At 45.7% G+C, this 25,871-nt stretch overlaps 1 protein-coding gene across 3 annotated transcripts in view; it reads right to left on the bottom strand.

Moving 5' to 3' along the window:
• Positions 1-4,592, bottom strand: part of SHISAL2B (shisa like 2B) — a 221,288-nt gene extending 216,696 nt beyond the window's left edge. For all 3 annotated transcript variants that reach the window (XM_078675145.1, XM_078675146.1, XM_078675147.1), the window contains exon 1: positions 4,285-4,592. In XM_078675145.1, coding sequence (XP_078531271.1) covers positions 4,285-4,478 — 194 coding nt within the window. In that variant the 5' untranslated portion in view covers positions 4,479-4,592. The remainder of the gene's footprint in view (positions 1-4,284) is intronic.
• Between the last annotated feature and the right edge of the window lie 21,279 nt (positions 4,593-25,871).

Genomic DNA, 25,871 nt, shown 5'->3' with positions numbered 1-25,871 from the left:
CCACTTCAGGAGTGCCTAGCACAGCAGTGGAACCAGGCTCAAGGACAATTGAAAGACCTATTGTTGGTGACCGGTCGCGCATACAACTCTCTGCATTGGTGGAACCCGCTAAACCTTTGCAGGGATCGACCTTTCCAAGAGCCTGTGCCACAAATAGTGCTGACGACGGACGCATCTCTCCTGGGATGGGGAGCGCATGTGCAGGGGCTGTGGACGACACAGCAGAAGAAGATGCACATCAACCTGCTGGAACTCATGGCAATCTTCCTGGCAATGAAGGTGTTCAAGGTACATTTGTGCAACAAAGTCGTATTGATCCGGACGGACAACATGACTGCCATGTACTACATACAGAAGCAGGGAGGGACACACTCTCCACAGTTGTCACATCTAGTGCAAAGCATATGGAAGTGGGCCATTCAGAGAAACATCTTCCTCATGGCCGAACACCTCCCAGGCAAGGACAACCAGATGGCGGATCTGCTCAGCAGACACAGCCACCAAATGCACGAGTGGGAGATACATCCCTCAGTGCTTCAACCGTACTTCCAGCAGTGGGGTCACCCAGAGATAGACCTGTTCGCCACAAGGGAAAACGCAAAATGCCAAAGCTTCGCCGCCAGGTTTTCACATCCACAGTCTCGGGGCAATGCGATATGGATGAACTGGTCGGGCAAGTTTGCGTACGCTTTTCCCCCAGCCCCGCTCATACCACTAGTGGCACGCAAACTGCGACAACACTCAATGACACTCATCTTAGTTGCTCCAACGTGGGCAAGGCAACCATGGTACACCCCGTTCCTAGAACTTTCCGTGGTGCCTCATCAAAGGCTGAGATTAACACCCAGTCTTTTAACGCAGTGCCATGGCGACATTCAGCACCCAGATCCGCAACAGTTGAACCTTGCGATCTGGCTCCTGAAGTCATAGAGTTTGGTTACCTGAACTTGCCTCCTGACTGTATGAATATTATCAAAGAGGCAAGAAGACCTACTACCAGAGCATGCTGTGCGGCGAAGTATAAACGATTTGTCATCTATTGCAACAATAATGACATAAATCCGCTAGATGCATCTACTCAAAACATCATATGTTACCTGTTGCATTTGCACAGCTGCAATCTGGCTTACAGTTCCATACGTATACATTTAGCTGCGGTGGCAGCTTATCTTCAGAACAGGCAGCACCTTTCACTCTTCAGAGTCCCTGCTATTAAAGCTTTCATGGAGGGACTCAAACGAGTGATTCCTCCAAGACACCCACCTTCGCCTTTCTGGAACTTGAACGTAGTTCTAACCAGACTAATTGGACCACCTTTTGAACCTCTTCACTCGTGTGAGATACAATTCCTAACATGGAAAGTGGCTTTTCTAGTGGCGATTACATCCCTTAGAAGAGTTAGTGAGCTGCAAGCTCTAACTATTCAGGAGCCATTCATACAAATTCACGCGAATAGGGTTGTGCTACGGACAAACCCTAAATTTATGCCAAAGGTGGTATCCCAGTTTCACATCCATCAAGCTATAGAACTGCCAGTGTTCTTCCCAAATCCAGATTCAGTGGCAGAAAGAGCTCTACATACCGTAGACGTTAAGAGAGCTCTCCTGTACTTTATAGACAGGACAAAACCTTTCCGAAAAACTAAGCAACTGTTTGTTGCCTTTTCACCACAGCACAAAGGCAACCCCATTTCCAAATCGGGTATAGCCAGATGGATTGTTAAGTGCATACAAATTTGTTATCAGAAAGCTAAACGCACATTAACAGTACCCCCAAAAGCGCATTCAACACGCAAATTAGGGGCATCCATGGCTTTCCTAGGAAACATTCCTCTAGAAGACCTATGTAGAGCAGCCACATGGACTACCATACATACATTTACCAAACACTACTGCGTAGATGTACACTCCAAACAGCAAGCAGCTGTAGGACAGGCTGTACTCCAGACTCTTTTTCAGACTGCTGCAGCTGGCACGGGCAACCACCGCTAAAGGGAGACTGCTATACATTCTATGCACACGATATGAATTCAGCAGCCCACATGCCTCGAACGGAATATGCTACTTACCAGTATGCATCTGTTCTTGGCATGTAGGGCTGCTGATATTCATATCGCCCTCCCTCCTCCCCGGTGCCTGTCGCAGCTGTAGCACTCAAATTTAATCTCTAGCATGGACATCACTTACTGTATCATTCTCCATCCCTGCCACAATGGCGAAAAACAATCTAAGGATGGAGAGGATGCCCATGCGCACTCTAGTCCGAGGGAGGAGCCACCTATCTCGTGATACTTCGAAGACTCTTCCAGGACAACAATGTGCAATCATCCGGACCCAACACTAGGCGGCGATCTATGCACAAGATATGAATATCAGCAGCCCTACATGCCAAGAACAGATGCATACTGGTAAGTAGCATATTCCTTTCCTTTACTGTTTGGTTTCAACTGTTATACTAAAGTCAATCTTGCATGCACTCATAGTGCCGGGAGGGTCCATCCTCACTCATGCTGATACACAGAGACTTAGCGTGTGGACAACTATGGATTTACTTTCGGGCGATGGCCCTGACAACTTGCGCCTGATCGGCGATGGGCGGGCAATCTCTCACCTTACTGCACATATGTAAATGTAAATGTAGTATACTTGTAAAGCGCACAGCTGCCCCAGCAACGGGGCGTCCCGGCGCTGTATAACTCTGGGGAACCCGTCCTGGCTTTCCCTGTGGGATGGTCCCTGCTGGGAGTCCCCAAGGTGGAGCCAGGCATCCCCGGAATTGGTGGGGCCGTTGTGGAGATTAGGCAAGCTAATGCCCAGAGTTGCCGAGTGGAACCCCTGATTAGAGTAAGCACTGAAGCGAGAATTATCGAGTCCGCTGACCAAGGTCCACGAGCATTGTGTCCCTTGATTATCAGTTACAAAGCCTGTAGAAATGTGCCCGATATTCCATATTGTTGCGCCACCAGCGAGAAAGTCCAATGCACTGTGATTATCTTTCCTGTATTGTTTCTTTTATAAAACTAAGAAATGTTGCTAATAAACAGATTTGACAAAAAAAAAAATTGATCCTTACATCTCTCCTCCTTTTTTTTTTTTTTTTTTTTTTTTGCATCCCTCCTTTTCCCATGTTATTTGACTAGCGCCAGGACACCTTTCAGGTGGCAACGCGCTTTACAAATATTATAAATAAATACTCAGTGGGAGGACTCCCTACCCTGGCTCCACCACTGTTCCAACACCTGTTTCCCACAAGAATGAATGCCAGACCCAGCATCACCTGTGCACACTAATGAAAATGGTTTTAAAGTTATGCCTCGCTGTTTTTTTTTTAATTATTATACGTAATTTATTATCTATTGCAATCATTTTAGTAAGTCGCTATCCTTTCAGCCGAATTTGATCACAATGTGTGTTTTTAAAGTGCTGCCAACCGCATTTCCAAGGACAATAGTCAGTGAAAATTAATTTTCTGTTTTTGACAGCAGAGATTCTAAAATTTAGGAATGCCTGTCAAACGTTCCTTATTGAAATTTTGTCACCGTTCCTTATTGAAATTTTGTCACCGCACAATAAAAAATATTCGAGCTTTTCAATGCGACTAACTTCGTGTTAGCCGCCCACTTCACGTATTTCTAAACGCTCTCAAGGTATAGTCCACACATTACAGCAACCCTTAACAAACACCGCCACTCCGACTCAATATAACGAACATGTTGTGAAATAAGGTGCATGACCAAAGCATACAGTGTGAGCGCACAACGAAACACCAACAGTGACTTTGGTGTGTGTGGGGCGGGGTATTTACTACTTACTTTAATAGTCCTTCCTCGCGTTATGGTCTATTTTGTATTACGTGCCTTGTGTGTTTGGCCGTTGCTTTGTCACATCACACCACCCAGGTCCTTAGTTTGATGACGCAAATTGTCATATTCGAAGCATCGTGACGTGGCCACTGTAGATATTCATGTAGTAATACTGTCTCACACACAGTTTTATGTCACACAAACATGGGGGTTAAAGAGGAAGTGTGTCCATTGAATCAAACATTATTATTACAAGTAATCTATGAAGGTAATTACATACACCAATCCCTGGAAAGGAGTTAGCAGACATCGGTCTTGGGCTTTTCTATCCCATTCATACTTTTTGGGTGTACTGGTCTACTCGGTACAATAGAAGTTGACAAAAAATACAGCATCCAGAATGCACAGGTTCGTTTAAATTAAAGCCCAAGGCTGAGAAAGAGCCCAAACAGAATCCAGCTGGGGGTATTCCTCCGCCTTACCTTAGTGTCCACATGTAGCCATGCTTGTACGGAAAGTAGTTCCCGGGCTCACTGCAGCAGTACTTCATGTCGATAAAACCGCAGCAGTACAGTAGTTCCGCCTCATCCCCTCGCCGGGGGCATTCAAAACTATCTACAAAGGTGTTGTTGGCAGAGTAGTAACTCAAGCAGGCCTCGGCGAGATCCCCTGGCATCCTAGAAGGCGGAAGAACTGTGGGAGACGCTGCCTGAACTCCAGTCTTGGCATTCACTGCAGCTCGAAGCGCTCAGTCTCCCTCTTTCCACCCGATTCTCATGATCATTCGACCTGTCAGTCAATCTCGTAGACGAATTAACCTGGTCTGAGAATAAAGAAACGGCTGGTGCCAGAATATGACTCACGAGCGCCACCTGCTGCACACAAGCTCTTAGTAAATGCCTTTTTGTTATGCTGTTCGGAGTATGCTTCATTACCTTATAGCTTTTTGTTCCTGTTATTTTCTCAAAATTTACACAAAGTAATTTCCACAAAATGTCCAGAAAAAAAGCAACTCAGCAACTTATGGGTTCGCTGCTCACATTCGGTGGGACTTTGAGGTCACGAGTTAGAGTCTAACATTTCTCTACAATGGCACTTGCTCGGAAGGAATGAAAAGTAAAGGGAAGGCGTGAACGTGCCACCTTGGGATTCCTGACGGCACCCACCTCCAAAGCCCCCCGCCCTCCATTTAAACCAGCAGAGAGCACAGCAGCTCATCACTGCCACCAGGACACACAATAACACGCGGATGCCAAAATACAGACACATGACGTGTACCCCTCAGTTTGCACTACAGCCAGCAGCCCCTCGGGCCGCAGAGCTATACTTAGTTTACATACATCTTGGTAGTACGCGAGTCAGCGGAGCTACCCCAGAGGTGCCACAGTTTTCATTAATGTCTGAGTCAACGCAGATTTACATCAGGCCACTCTGCTCTCATCAAGGCCTCAGACAGAAGAGCTACCTCCAAGGTTGCACATCTCCCAGTAACGTTTCAGACAGCAGTGCTATCAATGGGGTTATATGGTTCTTATGATTGCCTGAGCTAGCAAATACTATAGGACCTTCCAGAGCTCTCATAAACATTTGGGACAGCAGGGCTTCCGCTTAGCTTACACAGATGTGGGGAAGCCATGGGCAGCACAGCTGTTTCTTAGCATACACACAGATCTCAGTAGCAATTATGATAACAGAGCTGCCCCTCAGGTGACACGCCTCTCCGTAAGACCTGTGACAACAGAGCTGCCCCTGGGGTTACAGTGCACTCTGTGACTGCCAAGACTGAAGAACTATCCCTCAGTTTCCATTGCCATAACTTGGAACTGCGAGAGCAGAGCAGTACTTCATTTTCACACATGCAGGTAGTGTGAGAGTCAGCAGAACTACTCTAAATGCGTCACAACGCTCATTAATGTCTGCTTCATCACAAGTCTGCCTTAGGCTACACAGCCCTCATCAAAGCCTTCCATAACAGTTTCTTCTCCGGTTTCGCATCTCTCAGTAATACTTTAAACAGCAGAGCTATCGACTGGGTCATGTCTCTCTCATTAATGCCTGAGACAGGAGGGTTCTATCCAAGACTCCAAAGCTGTCATCAACAGTTGGGACAGCAAAGCTACCCCACCGGTTCCATGGATTTTATGATTCCAGCAACAGCTGTCCCTCGCAGGTAAGCATCCATACGCGGAGTTAAGCGTCAGGGTACACAGCTCTCACTAGGTCGTAAAACAGTAGTGCTATACCACTGGTTATTCTCGGGCTACACACCTCTGAGTAAGAGTTGAGATAGCAGAGCTGCCCCTCAAGCGAAATTGTCCTCAATACATTATGTCTTTGTTTGTGAAGCATTCAGAACCACCTAAATGAGAGCGTTCCGCCAGGTTTCACACTCATGCTCAATGGTTAGATTCTAGAAACATCTACAAGTGGACCCAGGGGCATATGTACAAGCCCCTGTCACCACAGGAACGTAACTTTTTGTGACGTTCCAGTAGCGATAGGGGCCTTGCCTTATGTACAAGGCAACGTTAAGCCACTTAACGTGGCTTAACGCTGCCTTGTACATAAGGCACTCTTTCACACTATGTTTAGTGTGAAAGGGGCGTGCAGTGTGTGTTGTGGTGAGCGGTCCACGACAACACCCATTGTATTTGACGCTGGTCCCTATGTACAAGGGTGGCGTACATAGGAGGCAGCGGCAAAATTAAGACCAGGAAAACCCTGGTCTTGAGGTGGCGAAACGTGGAGAAATGGGTTATTTATCTCGTTTTTTATTTTTCCATGTGTGCTGCCTTGTGCAGCACACGAAAAAACAAAACGCCATGGGTTGTTTATGTACAGGAAGGTGTCCCTTCCTGTACATAAACCAACCTTTTAAAAAATGCCAGCACACATAAAAGTGAAAGAATGGAATTTTAGGATTGTTTATGTGCAGGAAGTGACACCCCCCTACACATAAGCAATCCTCCCCTGCACATAGACACCCTTGCACTCTGGTGCAAGGGTGCCTGCGTTGGCGCTATGTTGTGACACTTAGTGCAATTGCAGGGGGAAACGCAAGGCTGCACCACATTCTTGTAAATATGGTGTAGCCTTGTGTTACCGAAGTGGCAGAGCGTGTCGTTAAGCCTAGGAGACGAAGAGCACGCTCCGCCACTTCGTCGTACATATGGCCCCCAGTTGTCAGTATTACTTGAGACAGCAGAGCTGACTGTTAACCTATTACAGGGCCATTGAACGTAGTCGATTTTGCAACCACAAAGTTTTCCACATAGTTATGGATTTGGGCCATTCCCACATGATCCATTATCTGCTGCATAATTTGCAGATTTTAACAAACCATGTTTCTAGCTCATAAGGATGAAAAGTATCTAAAAAGCGGGACACCAGTTGCGACGCAGTGGATGGCCCTTCACAAAGGTTGACTGGTCACATTGCAATTTCTTATTGTTGTATTTAAGTTTTAAACAGGCACAAATTAGGTGAAACAAAAGGAATCCACAAGGGTGTGATTGGTATGGTCCCTACAATGATGGGGAGCACACTGTGTTCTTTAAATACCCCTCACACACCAAAAGGGCCTTTAGTGTCATGCTTCATCGTAGGGGTCTTCACATCTCTCTACGGAACGTGGTGTGCTACTATCAACGACTACGCGGGAGCACTGATGTAATCACAATGTGTGGTGAGTGAGGGTATTTGATGGTAAGTGAGTGGTGGGGTCAAAAGTGAATTAATGTGTAAATTAAAAAACAATACCTGGCATGTGAGGTCTAAAAATAATTTTAATGGGCCCCCATGCTGGTATTGCTAAAAAGGGGTGTGGTGGAGGTATTTTGTATTTAATGTACAATACCTCTCATGTGCGTCGACATGTTTCGAAGCGAAGGCTTCTTCTTCAGGACGGGGTGCACAGATCCCCACCTTATGTCAGAATGGGTATTGGCGTGAATTACCAACACTATATGTGTAATGAATATAAGAGATAGACTAAATGTGCCTATTTGTTTTCTTTTAAGTACCTGCAATGAGGACCTGGAGTAAAAGGAGAGAGAGCACAGAGAAGAAAGAATATACATGTGGTATTTTAGTTGTAATATCCAGAATGATGGGCTAGTGACCTATAATAGTGAAATAAAGCACTCTCTAGACAAAATGCCATCCTAATCCAGTGCAGTGCCCTGTAAAAAATAAACAAATACAAGACAAATGAACAAATAACATAGCAAAACGCACTCTATTATAAGTCCACTGGTTGTATTGGTGGTCTGAGATTCAGAATGGTTCTTTGCTAAGGTCGAAAAAACACACACAATGGTAAGAAAAGTGCATACTTGGTACCATTAGTTGAATGGCATCATGAGCCTGAAAAACGGAGGGACCACGTGCTTACTAGCAACCTGCAAAATGAGGCAAGGACATAGTCTTTGTTTGGAATTAGTAATGGTACTCACTTAATTAGAAGCATTCTGAAGTCTCGTGGTCGTCCTACTCGGCTATGCCATACTTACGACTCGAGAAAGGCTCTCTCCCTAGACTGTCCCGTCCGCAGCTCCGTGGTTTAATGTGGAGCGCCGCGGGACCAGCTTAAATACCCAACTCAAATGAATAATTGGAAAACTCAGTGGGACCAGCCGGGAGAGGCTCCATACCATGTAAGGTGCTTCCGGGCGTAGTCCTTAGCCACAAATTCTACTGCGCCTGTTTTAAGCTGGTCCCGCCGCGCTCCACATTAAACCACGGAGCCGCGGACGAATTACGAATATAACCCATATACCCCTTTAGTTGCCACACCAGTCCAACATATCGGGCCAGATGTAGGAGCCCAAATACCGGTAGGTAACGGCCGATTTCGGCCGTTACCGACCGGTATTTGGGTTTTGTAATGTAGGGGGCTAGAAAATTACAGAATCGGTATATTTACCGAACCGGTAAATTTATCGATTCGGTAATTCAATATGTAGGTGGGTCAGTTTACAGTGCCACAGGCCCTTAGAAATTCGTTATTTACCACCCAAAACTATTGGGTGGTAAATTACGAATTTCTGTGTACATGCACATCTGTGCATGTACACCTGTGCCATGTGACACACATACATGCCTTAGGGCCAGAAACAGGGGTGTAACAGGGTGTCAAAGTGACACCCTGTCCCCCTTGGAAATTCAGTATTTTTACTGATTCAGTAATTACCGAATCTGTATTTGCAATTGATTCCTATGGGCTTCAAGGCCCATAGGAATCAATGGCAAATACTGATTCGGTAATTACCGAATCTTACCGATTCAGTATTTTTACAGATTTTTTTTTCTACATAGCAATTACCGATTAGTAAATACCGACTCGGTAAAATTCGGTATTTTCCATTCGGTAATTTGCTATTACCTAAATCTAGCCCCTGGTTTTGGGCCATTTACTCAGTTGGGTTGTTTTTTTGGATACCTTGGGCTGTTTGATGCTGTTTGATGCCAGCTTGTTCTCTATTTACTGTCTAACTACCGACACATGTCTACACTTTATTGCAGATATATTTTAAAACTGACATCTTATTGACATTTTATTAATCGGGTACAGCGATATGCAAACGGTGACCAGTTACATCAGCTTCTGTTGGTTATTGCAGTTGCGATTTCTGTGTTCCCTAGGCTGCATGCTGGGTATAGTAGCTTTAACTCCCAGCAAGTAAGGGATCGGGGGAGTCACTCTGGCAACATTACAGATTTGTAACATACAAAGTCCACACAAAATCTCTATTGGGAAAAGGAAGACCAGTGACCCAGAAAATTGGGGACGGAGGGGTACAACCGAAATTAAAATCCCACAAAAACAGCAAAGCACGCAAATCAGCAGGAGGTATTTGCGTTCTTGATCACATAGACGATCTTCTTGTTGAATACGATTGGATATTTTAACCCCATCAGCAGATTTACCCGTTGACCTCTGGTCACCCTTGCATCCCTTGCTCACCCAATAACGCTATTAATGCCGCCCTGATACCTGCTTTGCTGCTTTTGCTGCCGGACCTCTTCCATCACTGGCCTTGCCCCCTCCCGCCCCCTCGACCTTCATTACTGCCTCACGGCGCCCGCTCCACGGGTGCCGCCCTGATACCTGCTTTGCTGCTTTTGCTGCCGGACTTCTGCTCCTGATTGCAAGGAGACTTGGGGGCATTTCTACTTGACCTTTCACGGCGGCGTTCATAGTACTCCTGGGCATTTTCCAAACAGCGCCGAGGGACTGCGAGGCCCAGCAGGCCACTGGACGCTCACCTGCCGCCTCTTACCTCACTGGCCTCGCCCCCCCCTGGGAGGGCTATAAATACACAATCACAATAACGCGTCGCGCGCGCGGGCTAAGATGACTTGGTTAGATGACTTAAACATTCGATGTAAAACTAACTACGCCCCAGTGGAGTCACCCAAACCTGCTAGAAGTCTTAGTATACTACCAGAAATTGACAGATCCTTGGACCCCCGTCATTATCCAATAAATCCAGCATCAAAAACATTCAAAATATTGCACCTCCTCAGGCTAAAACCGCTAAAAGGAAATGCAGCGGTGATAAACATTGCGGAAACCAATCAAAACTTCAAAACCTATGCTTAAGCCCCACATCTCTAATCACTAATCCCCCAAAGGCCCCTGAGGTTATTAAGAACCCAGACGACATAGCATCTCCTACCCATTTGGATTTATTATCCCTAATTGAACAACTTGTCAGCTCTATTATAGCACCGCTGATAACAAAAATTAACACACTAGGGGATAGGCTGACTGGTATTGAAGAATCCATTAAGTCCAACTTGCTAGTCAATAAATGCACTGTAATATCTAAGTGTCCCAAGGTATCCGCCACACACACAGCGCCCAAACCAATCAAACAGGACAAAAGGGTCCAAACACAACCATTATTTTCTAGTGGCCCAAATGAACCCAAAATCTCTTCTAAAGACGTTACTCCCCAGCCTACCGTCCCTAGAGCAGGGTATAATAAAGCCACCTCTATACAGCTACCACCGGAGGCTGCCCCATATGTGTGTGTTCTCGCGGGAGCACCGGCTCTTACACCTGGGAAGACTGAGAGACAATGTGACCTATTGAACAAAGTCAAATTTTGGCTGGGAAAAAATAGACCCCTGCCACCTAATTTAAATGGAGCAATAATCAGTGTAAGAAGGGTGGGTTGGTTGGGTTTCCTTCCCAAAGACATCATTGGTGACCTGATACTTGTTAGATTTAGGAGTAGAAACATTGTCCCTTACTTGCAAACCTGGCCGCCTCAAGATGGAGACGGCCCAATATCCGTTTGGGATTTACATGACTTTTATCCTAGAACGTCACCCATCCTCCCACTTAGAACAAAGCCAGTTCAGAACTTGTTAATAGGCAGAGGAGCCTTTGTACCGTGTGGTAGAAATTTTCCTACTTTTCCCCAACATGAATCATTGTATAACAGCACAAGGTATTGACAGCCCTACTAATTGTTGTGTGTTTTTAATGGTAAAACTGTTAAAGCTGAATTCGGTGTTATTGAATGAATGTATGTTTTAATCATGTATGTTTTTAACTGTACGCTTTTATGATTTGAAAACAAAATCGAATAAAGCTATAAGTAAGTAAGCTATTAATGCTACGTCCTGCCAGCCTAAACATATACCATCTATGTTTAGAAAGCCTACAACACGCATCACAGAAAACTGTTCTCCTAACCATTTATTAGTGTCTCACACTCCAAACTACGTTGTGGAAGAGGCAGAGGAAGTGATACATTCCGAACCTCCTCCTAGGGTTTCTGACAATGCTTCAGTTGATACTAGTTTAGCTACTGATCTTATACTTTCAAATAGGTTTCTCCCACTCCAGTACATACAGGAGTCTCTGGTGATAGTGGAGAGGGGTCTAGGTGACTCCCACTGTATAGATAACGGGAGTCGGGAAGCAAGAGTTAACCTAGGTCCCCGAGATACTCCAGCACAGTCCATATACGAGATTGCCACCACTGATCAGGTCTTGAGGGGTCAAGATTTTCTTAAGATCATAGTTGATCTGAGGTCCGAGGTGGACTTTCTGAAAAAGGCCATCCAAGAGTTAACAGGTCAAATTAAATTTCTAATAAATAAAGGTGCTACTGAAGCCCAACCTTTTAAGCAGCCTCCAGCAAAATCTTTAACCTGCACTACTATTTCTGATAGCTTGATGGCTTCAACTCCCGGACTGGTTGGAAACTTCACCCCCAAGAACCCCTCTGACCCTATGCCCAGGAATATTAAGTCCGATGTTAATATTGCCTGCAGACATACACCAAGCCTGTTGCAAACCAGTGGTCTCCAACCCCCCCCCCCCCCACCATTGATGCTCACTTCCGTCAGGCCATACCTGGCAGGCAAGTTGCACCACAAGGGCCCCCCCAAGAGTATTTTTCTGATTAATGTTCCCAGATTATTGACATCCATATGTTATGAAAATGAAGATTCCCTTATCAGTAAAAGGTACATTGGTACGCCATGTGAAGGGGTGTCGCTCAATAATCAGAGAGGACATCTATGGGATCAAAAGGATTAATGGAGTTAATTCCTTGTCAGACTCTATTGAGCTGCTTTTTGGTGATGTCAACCTTGCCCACGATTTAATCGCATTGGAAGCTGGGGTCAATCCTTCTACTTACACGGGGGTACAGATCAAATATCGCCCACTAACGCGCCCACCATAGCCACCTTTTCACAGTCTAGCACATCAGCAGAGCCTTAGATTGATTTTCGATGCAAATGATTTACTTGCATACCAAACTTCATCATCAGGCTCGATATTACATCCTTCCACTCTATTCTCTTATCCTCTTGAGACCACCTACCCTGATGCTTCAATCTTACCTCTAGTCATTGCCCTGCGCACTGCGAGGGGCGAAGGGTGCTTGACCGCATCAAGTGGCCACAGTGAGGGGAGGCAATCCCGCTGGACTCCGGATTGGATCTCAAGTAGGAGTTATGGGAGTGCGTGTAAACCCCGTAGTTTTAGGTAATAGAGATCACAAAACCATACTCACCCTACTGTCATGGAATGTTGCCGGGGTGAGAACAAAACTCTCACTTGTCCATTGGACCCAATATGTAGAAAAGCATGACATCTGCATTCTACAAGAAATGTGGTCCCCTTCGCCCATCTTTATCCCTGGGTACATCACACACCATCGCCCTGCGATCACTAATAAATCTGGGCGCCCTGCTGGGGGTTTACTGATTCTTATCAAAATTGATCTTCACTGTTCTGTCAAAGAACTCAAAACTAACAGCCCAGATATACTAGCTGTCCAGATTAATTGTGGGTTTCTAAAGCGCTAGAATCGACTCCCGAAGGAGTATCTCTGCGCTGTAGACCGCTGGGGAACCCGTCCTGGCTTTCCCTGTGAGATGGTGCCTACTGGGTATCTCCAAGGTGAAACCAGGCATCCCCGGAGTATGTGGGGGGCCGTTGTGGAGATGAGGCAAGCTAATGCTCAGAGTTGCCGAGTGTGATCCCTGGTTAGAGTAGGCACCGAGGCGAGAATTATCGAGTCCGCTAACCCTGATCCACGACCCTGCCGCGTCGGGGATAGAACCCTGGTCCCAGGCCGTCCTCTGCTTGCGGGTCTGCCGCCTCTAACCAGTGAGCCACACCACTCCACTTATAAGGACAGAGGATGGGTTGGGGTGTATCTTTTCAACGTGTACGCCAGAGGGACAAAACCGGGACGCACTTCATCCACCCTCCACGAGTTGGAGAACCCTTTAGATGCCAGAAATACCCAATTACTATTAATAGTCGCAGGAGACTTTAATTTCACATTCGAACCACTTGGGCAGGAGGACCTGTGTGATAGTAGGGAGGAGGGGGAGTTATGGCTTATTTCCCCTTTGGTCCTTACTCCCATTAAGAAATAGTCCCAAACGGCTCTGCAGCTCAAAGCAATAACTCTCGAATTTGGTTTGAGGGCTACCAGTGGGCGAACTAACTCTGATAAGTCAGGAGCAAATACTTAAAAAAAAAAATCTATATTTTTATTATTTTCAAACATTAAAAGTCACATATTCTGGTTAGTCTACAATAAAGCCATCTCTCAAGCATGTACATGACATCAAAATAATAATTCAGTCACAGTAGTTTCAAAGATTGCGCCATATTCTGTTGCAGTTCCATTTCCACAGTTGGGGAAAGACACAGTTCCCCCGATACGCATTCCACTTGCCCAATAGGAGCAAATACTTTTAATCAGACTACTAATACGAGCCAAATTGATTATTTTCTATTAGATTTGAGACTATGGCCCAAAGGTAGTGACATGGTTGTAGAGTCCACTACGGATAGCGATCGTAATCCCCTTGAGTTGACTCTCATTGGGCTAGATGCCTAAATTCCATTGTTACTACTCTTGTCACCAGGGTAGTTCATTCCACCAACAATATTAGGCGCCTTGAATGGGCACATGTGGCAATGGACCCGGAGAAGTTAGACCTAATTACCACCAACTAGGAGGCTAGCACTAGACGGATGGTCGGTCTGCTTGAACCTCCGGGTAATCTCGCCAAGATTGCTGACTGTCATACTAACTTTTTTAACTTGTTGGCTACTCATTTTAAAATCCAAAGACGCTCACGGGGGTGAAAAAAAGCCCCAAATCACAGTTTGCTTGATTCACGCGAGAGTGCGGGGACATTAGAAGCCAACTGGCCACTGCAATTCGTTCAAATAATGCGATCCAAGTAAGGGAAACCAGGCGATCCTACAAGAAAGCGATTTCTTAGGCCAAAAAGGATTGGGAAGTGGAGCATTGGTTACTGATCAGTGATGCTTGCGTGAAAAAAGATACACAGGGCTTGGGGGCGTGGCTTAGCCAGTGACCGAGATGGCCGCACTGGGCTGAAGCTCTCCGGCAATAAGTAATCATCCGGCGTTTCCAGTGTACCTTAGGCGGCCAATGATGCTTCAATAAAGCTGTTGGACCAGCTCGACACCAGCTGGAACAATCCTGTCCTAGAAACCGGCCCGGATGACATAGATATCGGAGCGTGAGGACCGGGGAGGCGCATGAACGAAACACCCAAGATGGCGGCCTGGTAGGCGGTTAAGGCATCGCATCTCCTCGGCCGGCTATCGGGTCGGCGGCGCAGACGGAGCGATCCACATCCTACGCTTCCCCAGCCCGTGCCTCTACGCAGCGGGAGGAGTCTTGCAGCTCGGGCGGCCATCAAGCCCCCACCGAGCTGCCGCTCTGCTCCTGGGTGCCGTTCGGAGCCGTGCCAGAGGGGGAGGAGAGCCCGCCGGCCATACTGCCGAACGGCAACATACGGTGAGCCACAATTGACCCTGCGGACCCCTGGGCCACTTTGGGAATGACGTCGCTCGATGAGTGCCCCCCCCCATTACTAACTGCCACAAGCACCATCCACAACGCGCTGACCGCCTGGACTGCTTTAACCCTGGGCCCATAGCATCACCGGCAGATTAATGCTGCCTCTGGCATACCTAGTGCGCATTCCACCAAACAGCAGGCGAACTACCCCCACACAGCTGTCAACTACCAGTGCAGGCAACCACGTGCAGTATCTGACCACCTACCTGCACAGACTGTACCCTCTTCGTGGACCTCTACCACCCGAGGCACTATCTGGCACTGATCCTACGGCCTGTATTCCTGCAGACAATCACGGATACACAGTTCCAAACACTTGCCCCCCTTCATAGCCTACCCCCGACAGGTGTGACATGGGCCGCAAGGATCTGAAGCAAGGCCAGCTCTCATTTGAGAGACCAGTGGACGCAAACAAGAACCCACCGACCAACATGGCGACGCCCCACCCACATCAGCGGAAGATACTGGCCAGCTGGTCTTCTTGCTGCAGGAGATGCGGGCGGGATTCAAGGCGCTAGACGTCCGCTTCAATGCCTTAGATAAACATATGGCAAACCTCGGGGCCAAAATCCAAGTCCACGACAGGCGCCTGGATGTGGTGGAGTCTCGCACATCCGACCTGGAAGACGGCATGGCTCAGTCTCTAAAGAGGGTCGACAGGATGGAGAGAATACTGAAGGAAGTGGCGATTAAAAACGAGGACTTAGAGGCCAGGAGACAACGCAATAACGTCCGCCTCGTAGGCGTGCCGGAATCCACAGCGACTGGACGAATGGACAATCTGGTGGAAACCATCCTGATGGATCTTTTTTGGGAGAGAGGCGTTCACCCCCAGTTTTGTGGTGGAGCGCGCCCACAGATCGCTCGGCCCCAGACCTAACCCCGGCCTTATGCCAAGACCCATTATCGCCAGGATAATGAACTTTAGAGATAGAGACACTGCGTTGCGGATGGCCAGAGAAAAGGGGGAACTCTCCTGGCAGGGCTCCAAATTGTCACTGTACCCTGACTTCACCACTATGGTACAAGATGCTAGGAGAAAATTCCAAGGTGTTAAGGCTACTCTCAGGAATCTAGGATTGAAATATGGCATGTTATATCCCGCCAGGTTAAGAGTGGAAGTTAATGGCCACTCTCGTATATTTGAAACCCCGTTGGAGGGCGCAGGAATTCTGCCACACCTACAAACTTAACAACAAAGGCTCGCCTGACGCCGTCACCTCCCCCCCCCCCTCAGAGTGGATCTGATGCCAGCGCAGACCTGTTCTTCGAATCGGGCCTCGGCTGAATGTCCAGACTATGTACTTTCCCACCTCAAAGGACCCTTTATAGCATCCTGTGATAAGTAGTAGTATTTGTTTATTGATTACTAGATTACTGGATAGCGAACGTCCCCTTATTTGGTGTACACCTATAGATTGTGTTTCTAACGTTAACATGTACCCTATAAGAATAGTATTACAAACATGTCAATTGTTTCGGGTACTGTGGGATTATGCTGGTAAATGTGTATTGCCTTTCTGATTGGGAGGCTGGGTGGGGGGGAGGTGGGAAGGGAATTGATGTTTTTGCATTGCACTGAGTTTGTGATTTATTTCCTTGCAGGCCAGTTTGTCAGATGCAGGTATTGGCTATTCCTCTTCTTTACAAAACGTATGCAGTTATGGCACAGATAGGTTGCAACACAGGCCCCTCCGGCATTACCCTGGTAGCGTGGAACGTTCGGGGTTTGAATGATACCTGTAAGAGACGACAGGTTCTACATTACTTGATTCGACACAAAGTAGACATTGCATTGATACAGGAGACCCATCTTCCTCCTCAGGACCGATCCCGCTTTGCATCCTCATGGGATCCAAACTGCTACTTCGCCAATTATAGCAACTATGCTAGGGGCACAGCCATCCTTATACATAAGCGACTCCCCTTCAAATGTCATTATGTTGTCCACTACGACTCCGGTAGATTTGTCATTGTGGAGGGCACACTTTTCCATTATAAAATTGCGCTAGGGTGTGTCTATGGCCCTAATACTGATTCCCCTGATTTTTTTCCATGCTCTCCATGCGAAGTTGCTTCAGTTGGGCACCACACCCCTGTTGGTGGGAGGGGACGTTAACGTTACGTTCGATCCTATTGTAGACAGCACATCACTAGCCCCAGACCTGAAACCAAAAGCGCACAAGGCCCTGCATTCTATGTGCGACCGCCTCACATTGCTAGACATGGGTAGGATCCGCGATCCACTCCACACCACTCACACGCATTACACTGGCGCAAGCAATACCTGGATGCGACTTGACTACTGGTTGGCCACCCCCGAGCTCTCCAGATGGTTCCATAACATACAAACATTACCCAGATCTTACTCTGATCACTCCCCAGTGTTACTGGGACTGCTCATCCCCCGCCCAGTAGGGTATGAAAGACAGTGGAGGTTTCCGACTCGGGCACTAGACGATGAACTTTTCAGACAGGAACTATCTACGGCCATAGAGGACTACTTTGACATAAATACGGGTTCCGTGGACTCGGAAGCGACACTATGTGGGGGATTTAAGGCTTACATGAGGGGGATTTGTATATCAAAAATTGCTGGAGTACTCCGGGACTTACGCAACACACTCTCCTGATTGGAAACTGAACTAGCTACATTAGATACAATACAGAGGACGACCACAGACCCGGGGTACGATATGAAAAGGTCAGCTCTATTCCTGGAATATAGGACAGTAGCAGATAAGGACATTTTATACATGGGAAAATACCATAGTGCCAAGGTTTACGGAGAAGGGGACCGCCCTGGCCGGATCCTAGCCCAGATGCTCAGACCCCCTACGCGAAATCCTATGTTACAGAATTGCACTCCGCCTCGGGTAACAAGCTTACGGACCCCCTGTTGATTCAGAAGGAGTTTCTATCCTATTTCAAATCACTATACACCACCAAGCTAGGACCTGACCACACTGTACAAGAGGAATATCTCTCAGAAATAGCGTTAGTTTACCTAGAGAAATTTATTTGGTAAGAGTATGCTCCATTGTGCATCTGTGAGATTGAATTCACCATCCACGGCCTCCTCCATAGACCAATACCAAAAAGAGACCTCCATTCTCCCTGGTGGCCTGGCTACTAACTGATGTTCCAGGGAGTTACCCCAGCCAATGGGATTCTTCAGGCTATGTTGTGATTGGACCCAGCTCTGTAGCTGAATATACTTAAACTTTGAAAGGCCCTCTACCACTCTCTCTAAGTTGCTACCATGAGATTAGTGTACCCTCATAGGCCAGGTCTCCCCAAACCATCAGACCAGCTTCTCTGAGAGGTAAAGCGAGTCTGTCCCTCAAGCATTCAGGTGCACCGGTGAATCCCAGAGTGGGGCTAAACTTGACAATTAATTAAGATGCTTAATCTGGCCTATGTTCTTCAGAATTAATCAAGACGCTTAATCTGGCCTATGTTCTAACCGTTGCCTGGAGGACTTTGAGTCTAACCTTCTTGAAGAATTTGGATTCACCAAATTTAAACACAAAGCCCTCTTCAGGTAGGCTAGCTCCCCTTAACATAGCCAAGAACATACCTCCATTCGCAGTGCTTTCTGGCATTTTTAACAACATCCGAGAGTGTGATAACTGGAAGGCCCAGGTATAATATTGTAGATCAGGAAAAGCAAGACCACCTTTCTCTCTCCTACCCCTCAGCTTCTTCCAGGCTATTCCTGTAGTTCTATATACCCAGACCTAATAATTTATGGCCTGCTGAAGTTTTTCAATTGCAGAATTTATTAAATGGAGGGGGATTGAATTAAAGAGACAGGTTACTTTAGGGAGAACCACCATTTTGACCAAATTCACCCTCCCAAGAATAGTTAAAGGAAGATATGTCCAGGATTTCATCTGTCTCTGACACTCCCTTGACACTAGTGCTAAATTAACTTCTGAGATTTTACTAATGTCCTGGTCAATTCTAACACCCAAATATCACCTGTAGCTGACTCCCCTCGAGGTTCCATGTCTCAAATCATCAACTACAATAGTCGTGGGAAGATTGTCCCAGACGCGAAGAAACACGTGTCGGCTGGTTTTCTTGAACATTAAAAACACCCTTTTCTCAAGACCGATTCCAAGAATATTGATTACTTATTTGCAATCATAGGCTTTGTCTCCTATTGTACTAAAATGTCTACACTGACAGTATTGTTTACTATTTAGAGTGTGCATGGGTCTTGAAAATTACTGTATACAGTGTCTATCTTGACTGACACTACATTGAGGGGTTATAGGGCTTTTCCCCTCACCCAATGTTGCACCTCATATTCAACATATGATCACGAAATATTATTGTGTCAATACCCAGCTGTGCGCCCTTTTCTATAACCTACTAAAAACCCTTTCTTAGACCCTTATATTAAAAATTATGTTTTTAACATTTAATTATTACAAATATTAATTACTTTTTATTAGTATTAAGTTAATATATATGTAATAAAAAATAAAAATGCATGTTTTTTTATGTACATTTATTATGTATTAATTTTAAGGTTATTTAAGTATTTTTAAGTATGTTTTACTTAATTATAGTTATTATTTCATTAATTTTACATTAATTTCAGATTTAAAAATACGATACTTTAGCAAACTATGGGCAGATGTAGGTGGCACATTACCGGTCGGTAACGGCCGAAATTAACGAATTTCGGCCGTTACCGACTGGTAATGGGCTTTTCTTATGTAGGTGGCCGAAATTAAGGATTCGGTAAATTACCGAATCGGTAATTTAAGGAATCAGTAAATTACCGATTTCTTAAATATTGAATTGGTAAATTACCGAATTCCTAATGTAGGGAGCACTCAAATTTGTGCTTATCCCATGTTAGGATTCGTTCGTTATTTACCACCAACTACAAGTTGGTGGTAAATAACGAGAAAAAAACCAAAAAGCAATTTAATGCAATTGCTTCAGAGCCATGTTGCACACATACATGCCCTTAGGGCATGTATGTCTGCAGCATGTGCACCCATAAACAATTGAGGGGTGCAACAGAGTGTCAAAGTGACACCCTGCCACCCTTCAATGTTTTCCCCCTTTTACAGAATCGGTATTTACCGATTCGGTAATTGACATTCATTCCTATGGGCCTCCATGCCCATAGGAATGAATGGCAATTACCGAATCGGTAAATACTGATTCGGTAAATACCGAATCTTAACGATTCGGTAATTTTTACCGATTTTTTTGCTACATAGCATTTATTGATTCGTAAATAGCGAGTTGGTAAAATTCGGTATTTACGAATCGGTAAATACTATTTACCTACATGAGGCCCTATATTATTTACAACGATATTTAGGATTCAATATTTTTGTACTTACCTGTTTGTAGATAGGAATTCGATATTCTGGTAGTCGATATTTTGTCAGCGATATTCTGGCAGATCAATATTTTGATCGTCGATATTCTGTCATTGATCCGTATTACCCATCTGTCACATGGGTCTTCCAAATGGTGTAAGACCGGGGCATTTACTTGTTTTTTAAAGAGGATAAGAACCCCTCTGATGTTCGCAGTCTGGTTTGTAAAGATAAATGAGTCCACCCCTTTTGTTGTTTTAAAAAATGTCATTAGTCTGTTCCCTAAGGAGGTGTGTTTCCTAGAGGACAATGACCTGCGCCGGTGAGTCTTTTAAATATTGTAGAATCTTAGCTCTTCTAGATGTCATGTGCAGGACATTGACATTCCAGGACTGTATCTGAATTATGGTCATGGCGGTCTAAATCTGAGGCCCCAGATCCACTCAAAACCAGGAAACGATCGACACCAATTTTTTAGATTTCGCTGGAGACATCATGTTAAGAGGCAGAACCGCCAGCTAAGGCGAATCTCAGGGGCTCTGATCAAAGAGCATAAGATTTAATTGAACAAGCCAATAGCTGCCACACTATGCATTAATGATCACAAAGCAGTGGGAGCAGTTCTCTATGGGGCGGAACTCTGGGGGCTTGAAAAGCTGGATTCACTCTTAGTGACAGAAAATAAATTCTTGAGATCACTTTGCTCCCTCCCACCGAGTACCCCTCTGCAACCGCTGAGATTAGACATGGGCAGATTTTTTAATTGCACAAAAAGCACAGCTACGCCCTCTGCTCTTTTAGCTGCTTTTAAAAACCACCCTGGTGCTGCACCCATACGTTTCTGCTTTGAACGAGGTCTATGCGTTGGACCACTATAAAAAATTGGCTGACTAACCAGGGTGAACTCGTTGCAGTCCACTCTAGGGATGGGAGGCTCATGGGATACCGATACTCCAGAATCTCTTCCAACAAAAGCCCCGGTCAAGCAGTTTACATCTATCCGGTGGTCGCTTGACACTTGATTTAATGGAGTTCAAGATGGAAGGCCCCTTCGAGCAATATTTGGAGGTTATCAAAAATCCCTAGGATAGGAAAATTTAGATTTGGTTCCCTTCCTGTTAACACTTTTGTTGCCTTCTGGTGCCAGCCTTCTAAAGTTCCCAGCTCTGTCCAGGCCGCTCTCTTGCAGCGGAGTCCATCAGTCACATGTTTTTGCATGTCCTAGGTATCACTATTTGGAATCTAGGAGGATAGCTCCTGTTTGTGGACAGCTAGGCACCCACTGTCACAGTGATGCGTTATGTATCCTAAATTCTGATCCTAGCATATTGATTCTGTGCTGTTGCTAAATTTCTAAAGCGGTACAAAAGGGGGTGGTGATGGACGGAGCATCTAAACCAATCAAACACTCACACCCAGTCAACAGATCTGGGTTTAATCCATCACCGTTCGTTAGCCCACTCTGCCACCCCAGTTCAGACATGGCCATATGCAAATCAGTCTGACCCTGTGCCTCATGGGAACAGTCCAGCCCGAACTTCCAAGCCATGCCTTCCCTGGACCGGAAACAAGCTTCCTTGGACCAGTTTCTGGCATTTCAGCCGTCTTCAGCCAGGCTTGCTTGAATCCAGTGGCAACGTGAGCAAGGGACTCACGTCTGAGCATACCCTGCCAACTTAGGGCAAACAAAGCGATACAAAAGGGGATGATGGACGGAGCGTTTGAGCAAATCAAACACTCACACCCAGTCAACTGATCTGGGTTTAATCCATCACAATGCTTTAGCTCACTCCGCCACCCCAGTTCAGACATGGCCATATGCAAATCAATCTGACCCTGTGCCTCATGGGAACAGTTCAGCCCAAACTGCCAAAGCCATGTCTTCCCTGGACCGGAAACAAGCATCCTGGGACCGGTTTCTGGCAAACAAAGCGGTACAAAAGGGGATGGCTAGCCTTTGCCACTGGATTCAAGCAAGCCTGGCTGAAGATGGCTGAAATGCCAGAAACCGGTCCCAGGATGCTTGTTTCCGGAATGGTGATGGATTAAACCCAGATCAGTTGACTGGGGGTGAGTGTTTGATTTGCTCAAACGCTCCGTCCATCATCCCCTTTTGTATCGCTTTGTTCGCCCTAAGTTGGCAGGATATGCTCAGACGTGAGTCCCTTGCTCACTTTGCCACTGGATTCAAGCTAGCCTGGCTGATGATGGCTGAAATGCCAGAAACCGCTCCCAGGATGCTTGTTTCCGGTCCAGGGAAGACATGGCTTTGGCAGTTCGGGCTGAACTGTTCCCATGAGGCACAGGGTCAGACTGATTTGCATATGGCCATGTCTGAACTGGGATGGCGGAGTGAGCTAAAGAATGATGATGGATTAAACCCAGATCAGTTGACTGGGGGTGAGTGTTTGATTTGCTCAAACGCTCCGTCCATCATGCCCTTTTGTATCGCTTTGTTCGCCCTAAGTTGGCAGGGTATGCTCAGACGTGAGTCCCTTGCTCACTTTGCCACTGGATTCAAGCTAGCCTGGCTGATGACGGCTGAAATGCCAGAAACCAGTCCCAGGACGCTTGTTTCCGGTCCAGGGAAGACATGGCTTTGGCAGTTAGGGCTGAACTGTACCCATGAGGCACAGGGTCAGACTGATTTGCATATGACCATGTCTGAACTGGGGTGGTGGAGTGAGTTAAAGAATGGGGATGGATTAAACCCAGATCAGTTGACTGGGGGCGAGTGTTTGATTTGCTCAAACACTCCATCCATCATCCCCTTTTGTATCGCGTTGCTAAATTTCTAGGCAAAATGTGGATCCGTAGGAGGAATGCATTGACCATGCAATTGATGTAACTCTGATGCTTTTTAATATTCTTAAATGATTTTGTATACGAATTTGATTGGCTTTGAACTAATCTTAGAACTGTATATGCATGACGGGCCATGCCGTTAAATCCTACGGTATAGACTTTTGCCAATACAGTTCTTTTATATAATCTTAGTTGTTTTTATTACTTTTTAAAACTCTGTTTTATTATTGCAATTGGATGATCTGAGCTGAACTAGCTTTTGGAAATTTGTGATCAAATTTCGTTCTCTTTGCATTTTAGGCACTGGCACTTTTAAGGCGTTGATTCGATAACTGGGGATAAGGCTGATTTTAGCAATCATAGGTACTTGCTTTGTATGATGGTTATACATTTTTTATAATCAATGCACATGCACTTTTGTGGACTTCTTTCATCCCTCAGAGTATTAGGAAGTCTGGACTCTCAAAGGAAAAATCTTCATGTCATTCCAGATTTTTATTTTAAATTTGAATGTTTTACAATGTCTGTAATTGTACTGTATGCATGTGACACTTTTATGGCTGCAACGGCCGAAATAAAGTTATTGACTGACTGACTGATAACTTATTCAGATTTTAACCCTTAAGATTTTAACCTTTAAAAGCAATTCTGAAAAGGAAGTTGTGGTATACTGTCTACCAATGGCATCCTGCCTCTCCCGTAGAATGGTATGTTCCCAGAGGCAGTGATGATGCATTAGAATCTTCAAGAGTGTTTTCTGTTGAGCATTAATTCTAAGGACACTTTTAGTTCTTTATTCACATCTCAAAGTGTTAAACTCATCTTTTCTGTGATTGTTTAAACAAATGTATTTGTATGGGGATGGAGAAGTGTGGTATACTGTCTACCAATGCCATCCTGCCTCTCCCTAGAATGGTCTGTTCCCAGAGGCAGTGATGATGCATTAGAATCTTCAAGAGCGCTTTGAAAGTTGAAGTGTACCTCTTATCTCAAGTTGACTCCGGCTCATCCTTAAGAAGATACTACAGAAGTCAACAGACAAAACTATTTCGAGACAAGAGCTCCGATGTGCCAATTCTTCTGTCGCCTGCCCGGCCTAAAATGCAAAGGGGCAGATTTATGATGGCATTGCGCCACCGATACGTCACTTATTATGACGCATCGTTGTTTTTTTTTTGCGCAAAATTTACAAGGGGACGCATCCATGAATATGCGTCACGTTACCTGAGATGCGACGAAATCAAACTGTGCAAGATTTGGCTGCGTCGCGTAAGAATAAATATATGCAAGGTAGGCGTTCCACTTAAAAAGTCTCGCATTTCCGTCGCAACCATATTTACGTCATTCCGTCACGTTGACGCATCTGCAAAATGCGTCACGCAAATCTGAAAAAACACTCGCAAGCCTACGCCTCAGAAACCCACGCGCAGGAAATAACGCAAGTCCTTCAGAACGAGTAGGAAGAAATATGGACCTATTAATTTTGCAGTTGGGAGTTGCACAACCACCTCCACAACTAGTTCCACAACCTCAGCTTCCAGCATTACTCCAAAGGCAGCGCAGGAGAAAGGAGCGCATTTACCGTGCAAGGGCCACACTGATCGGATTACCGAATGAACAAATCATAAAAATGTACCGCCTCAAAAAAGTCTCAATTTTGACCCTCTTGCGGCAGATCAAACCACAGTTGCAGTCACAAAATGAAAGGGGTAACAACATCCCACCAATGACAAAGCTACTGGCAGTTTTGCACATGTTGGCATCAGGATCATTCCAAACAACAGCAGCACTATTGGCAGGGGTCTCACAGGCTTCTTTCTCCGCCTTCCTCCCATCAGTCTTGGATGCGATTATTCAACTAACACCACACTACATCCATTTCCCAAGCAACCACCAGCAGCAGATGGACATTAAACAGGGCTTCTATGCCATTGCTGGCTTTCCACATGTGCTTGGAGCAATGGACTGCACGCATGTACAGTTTGTACCACCTGCAGCAACAGAACACCTATATCGAAATCTGAAGCATACACACTCCATCAATGTCCAAGCCATTGTGGACCATCGTGGACTATACATTAATGTACTGGCAAAATATCCAGGGAGTGTCCATGATGCGTACATATTCAGAAACAGCATTATCAATGACCGTTTCCAAAATGGACAATATGGCAATGGGCTCCTTGTAGGTAAGCACAAATAATTGTACATAAAGTATACTATGCAATAATAGTTCACACTCTGCCACATCACATGTTTGCAGATGAACATGATGTTAGAAGTCAATGTGAAAATTCAGACCCACATATATCCTAAAACCACATAACATACAGTACAAAGCTGCATACACACATAGCACCATAACTTAAACACCCAAGGGAGTCTACATAGAAATGCATGCAAATATCCCACATTCAATTTTGTACATCAATGCGTCACACTGACCACATATGCTCACATAGGGGCTGATTTACAAGCCCTTGTGCCTCTTTTACGCTGCCTTTGTGTCTCTTTTGTGACGCAGCATCG

Source organism: Lissotriton helveticus, chromosome 2_1 (assembly GCF_964261635.1).
Source record: "Lissotriton helveticus chromosome 2_1, aLisHel1.1, whole genome shotgun sequence".
Taxonomy (NCBI): domain Eukaryota; kingdom Metazoa; phylum Chordata; class Amphibia; order Caudata; family Salamandridae; genus Lissotriton; species Lissotriton helveticus.
Note: the sequence above shows the minus strand (reverse complement) of the source record. Positions and strands in the feature narration are given on the sequence as shown.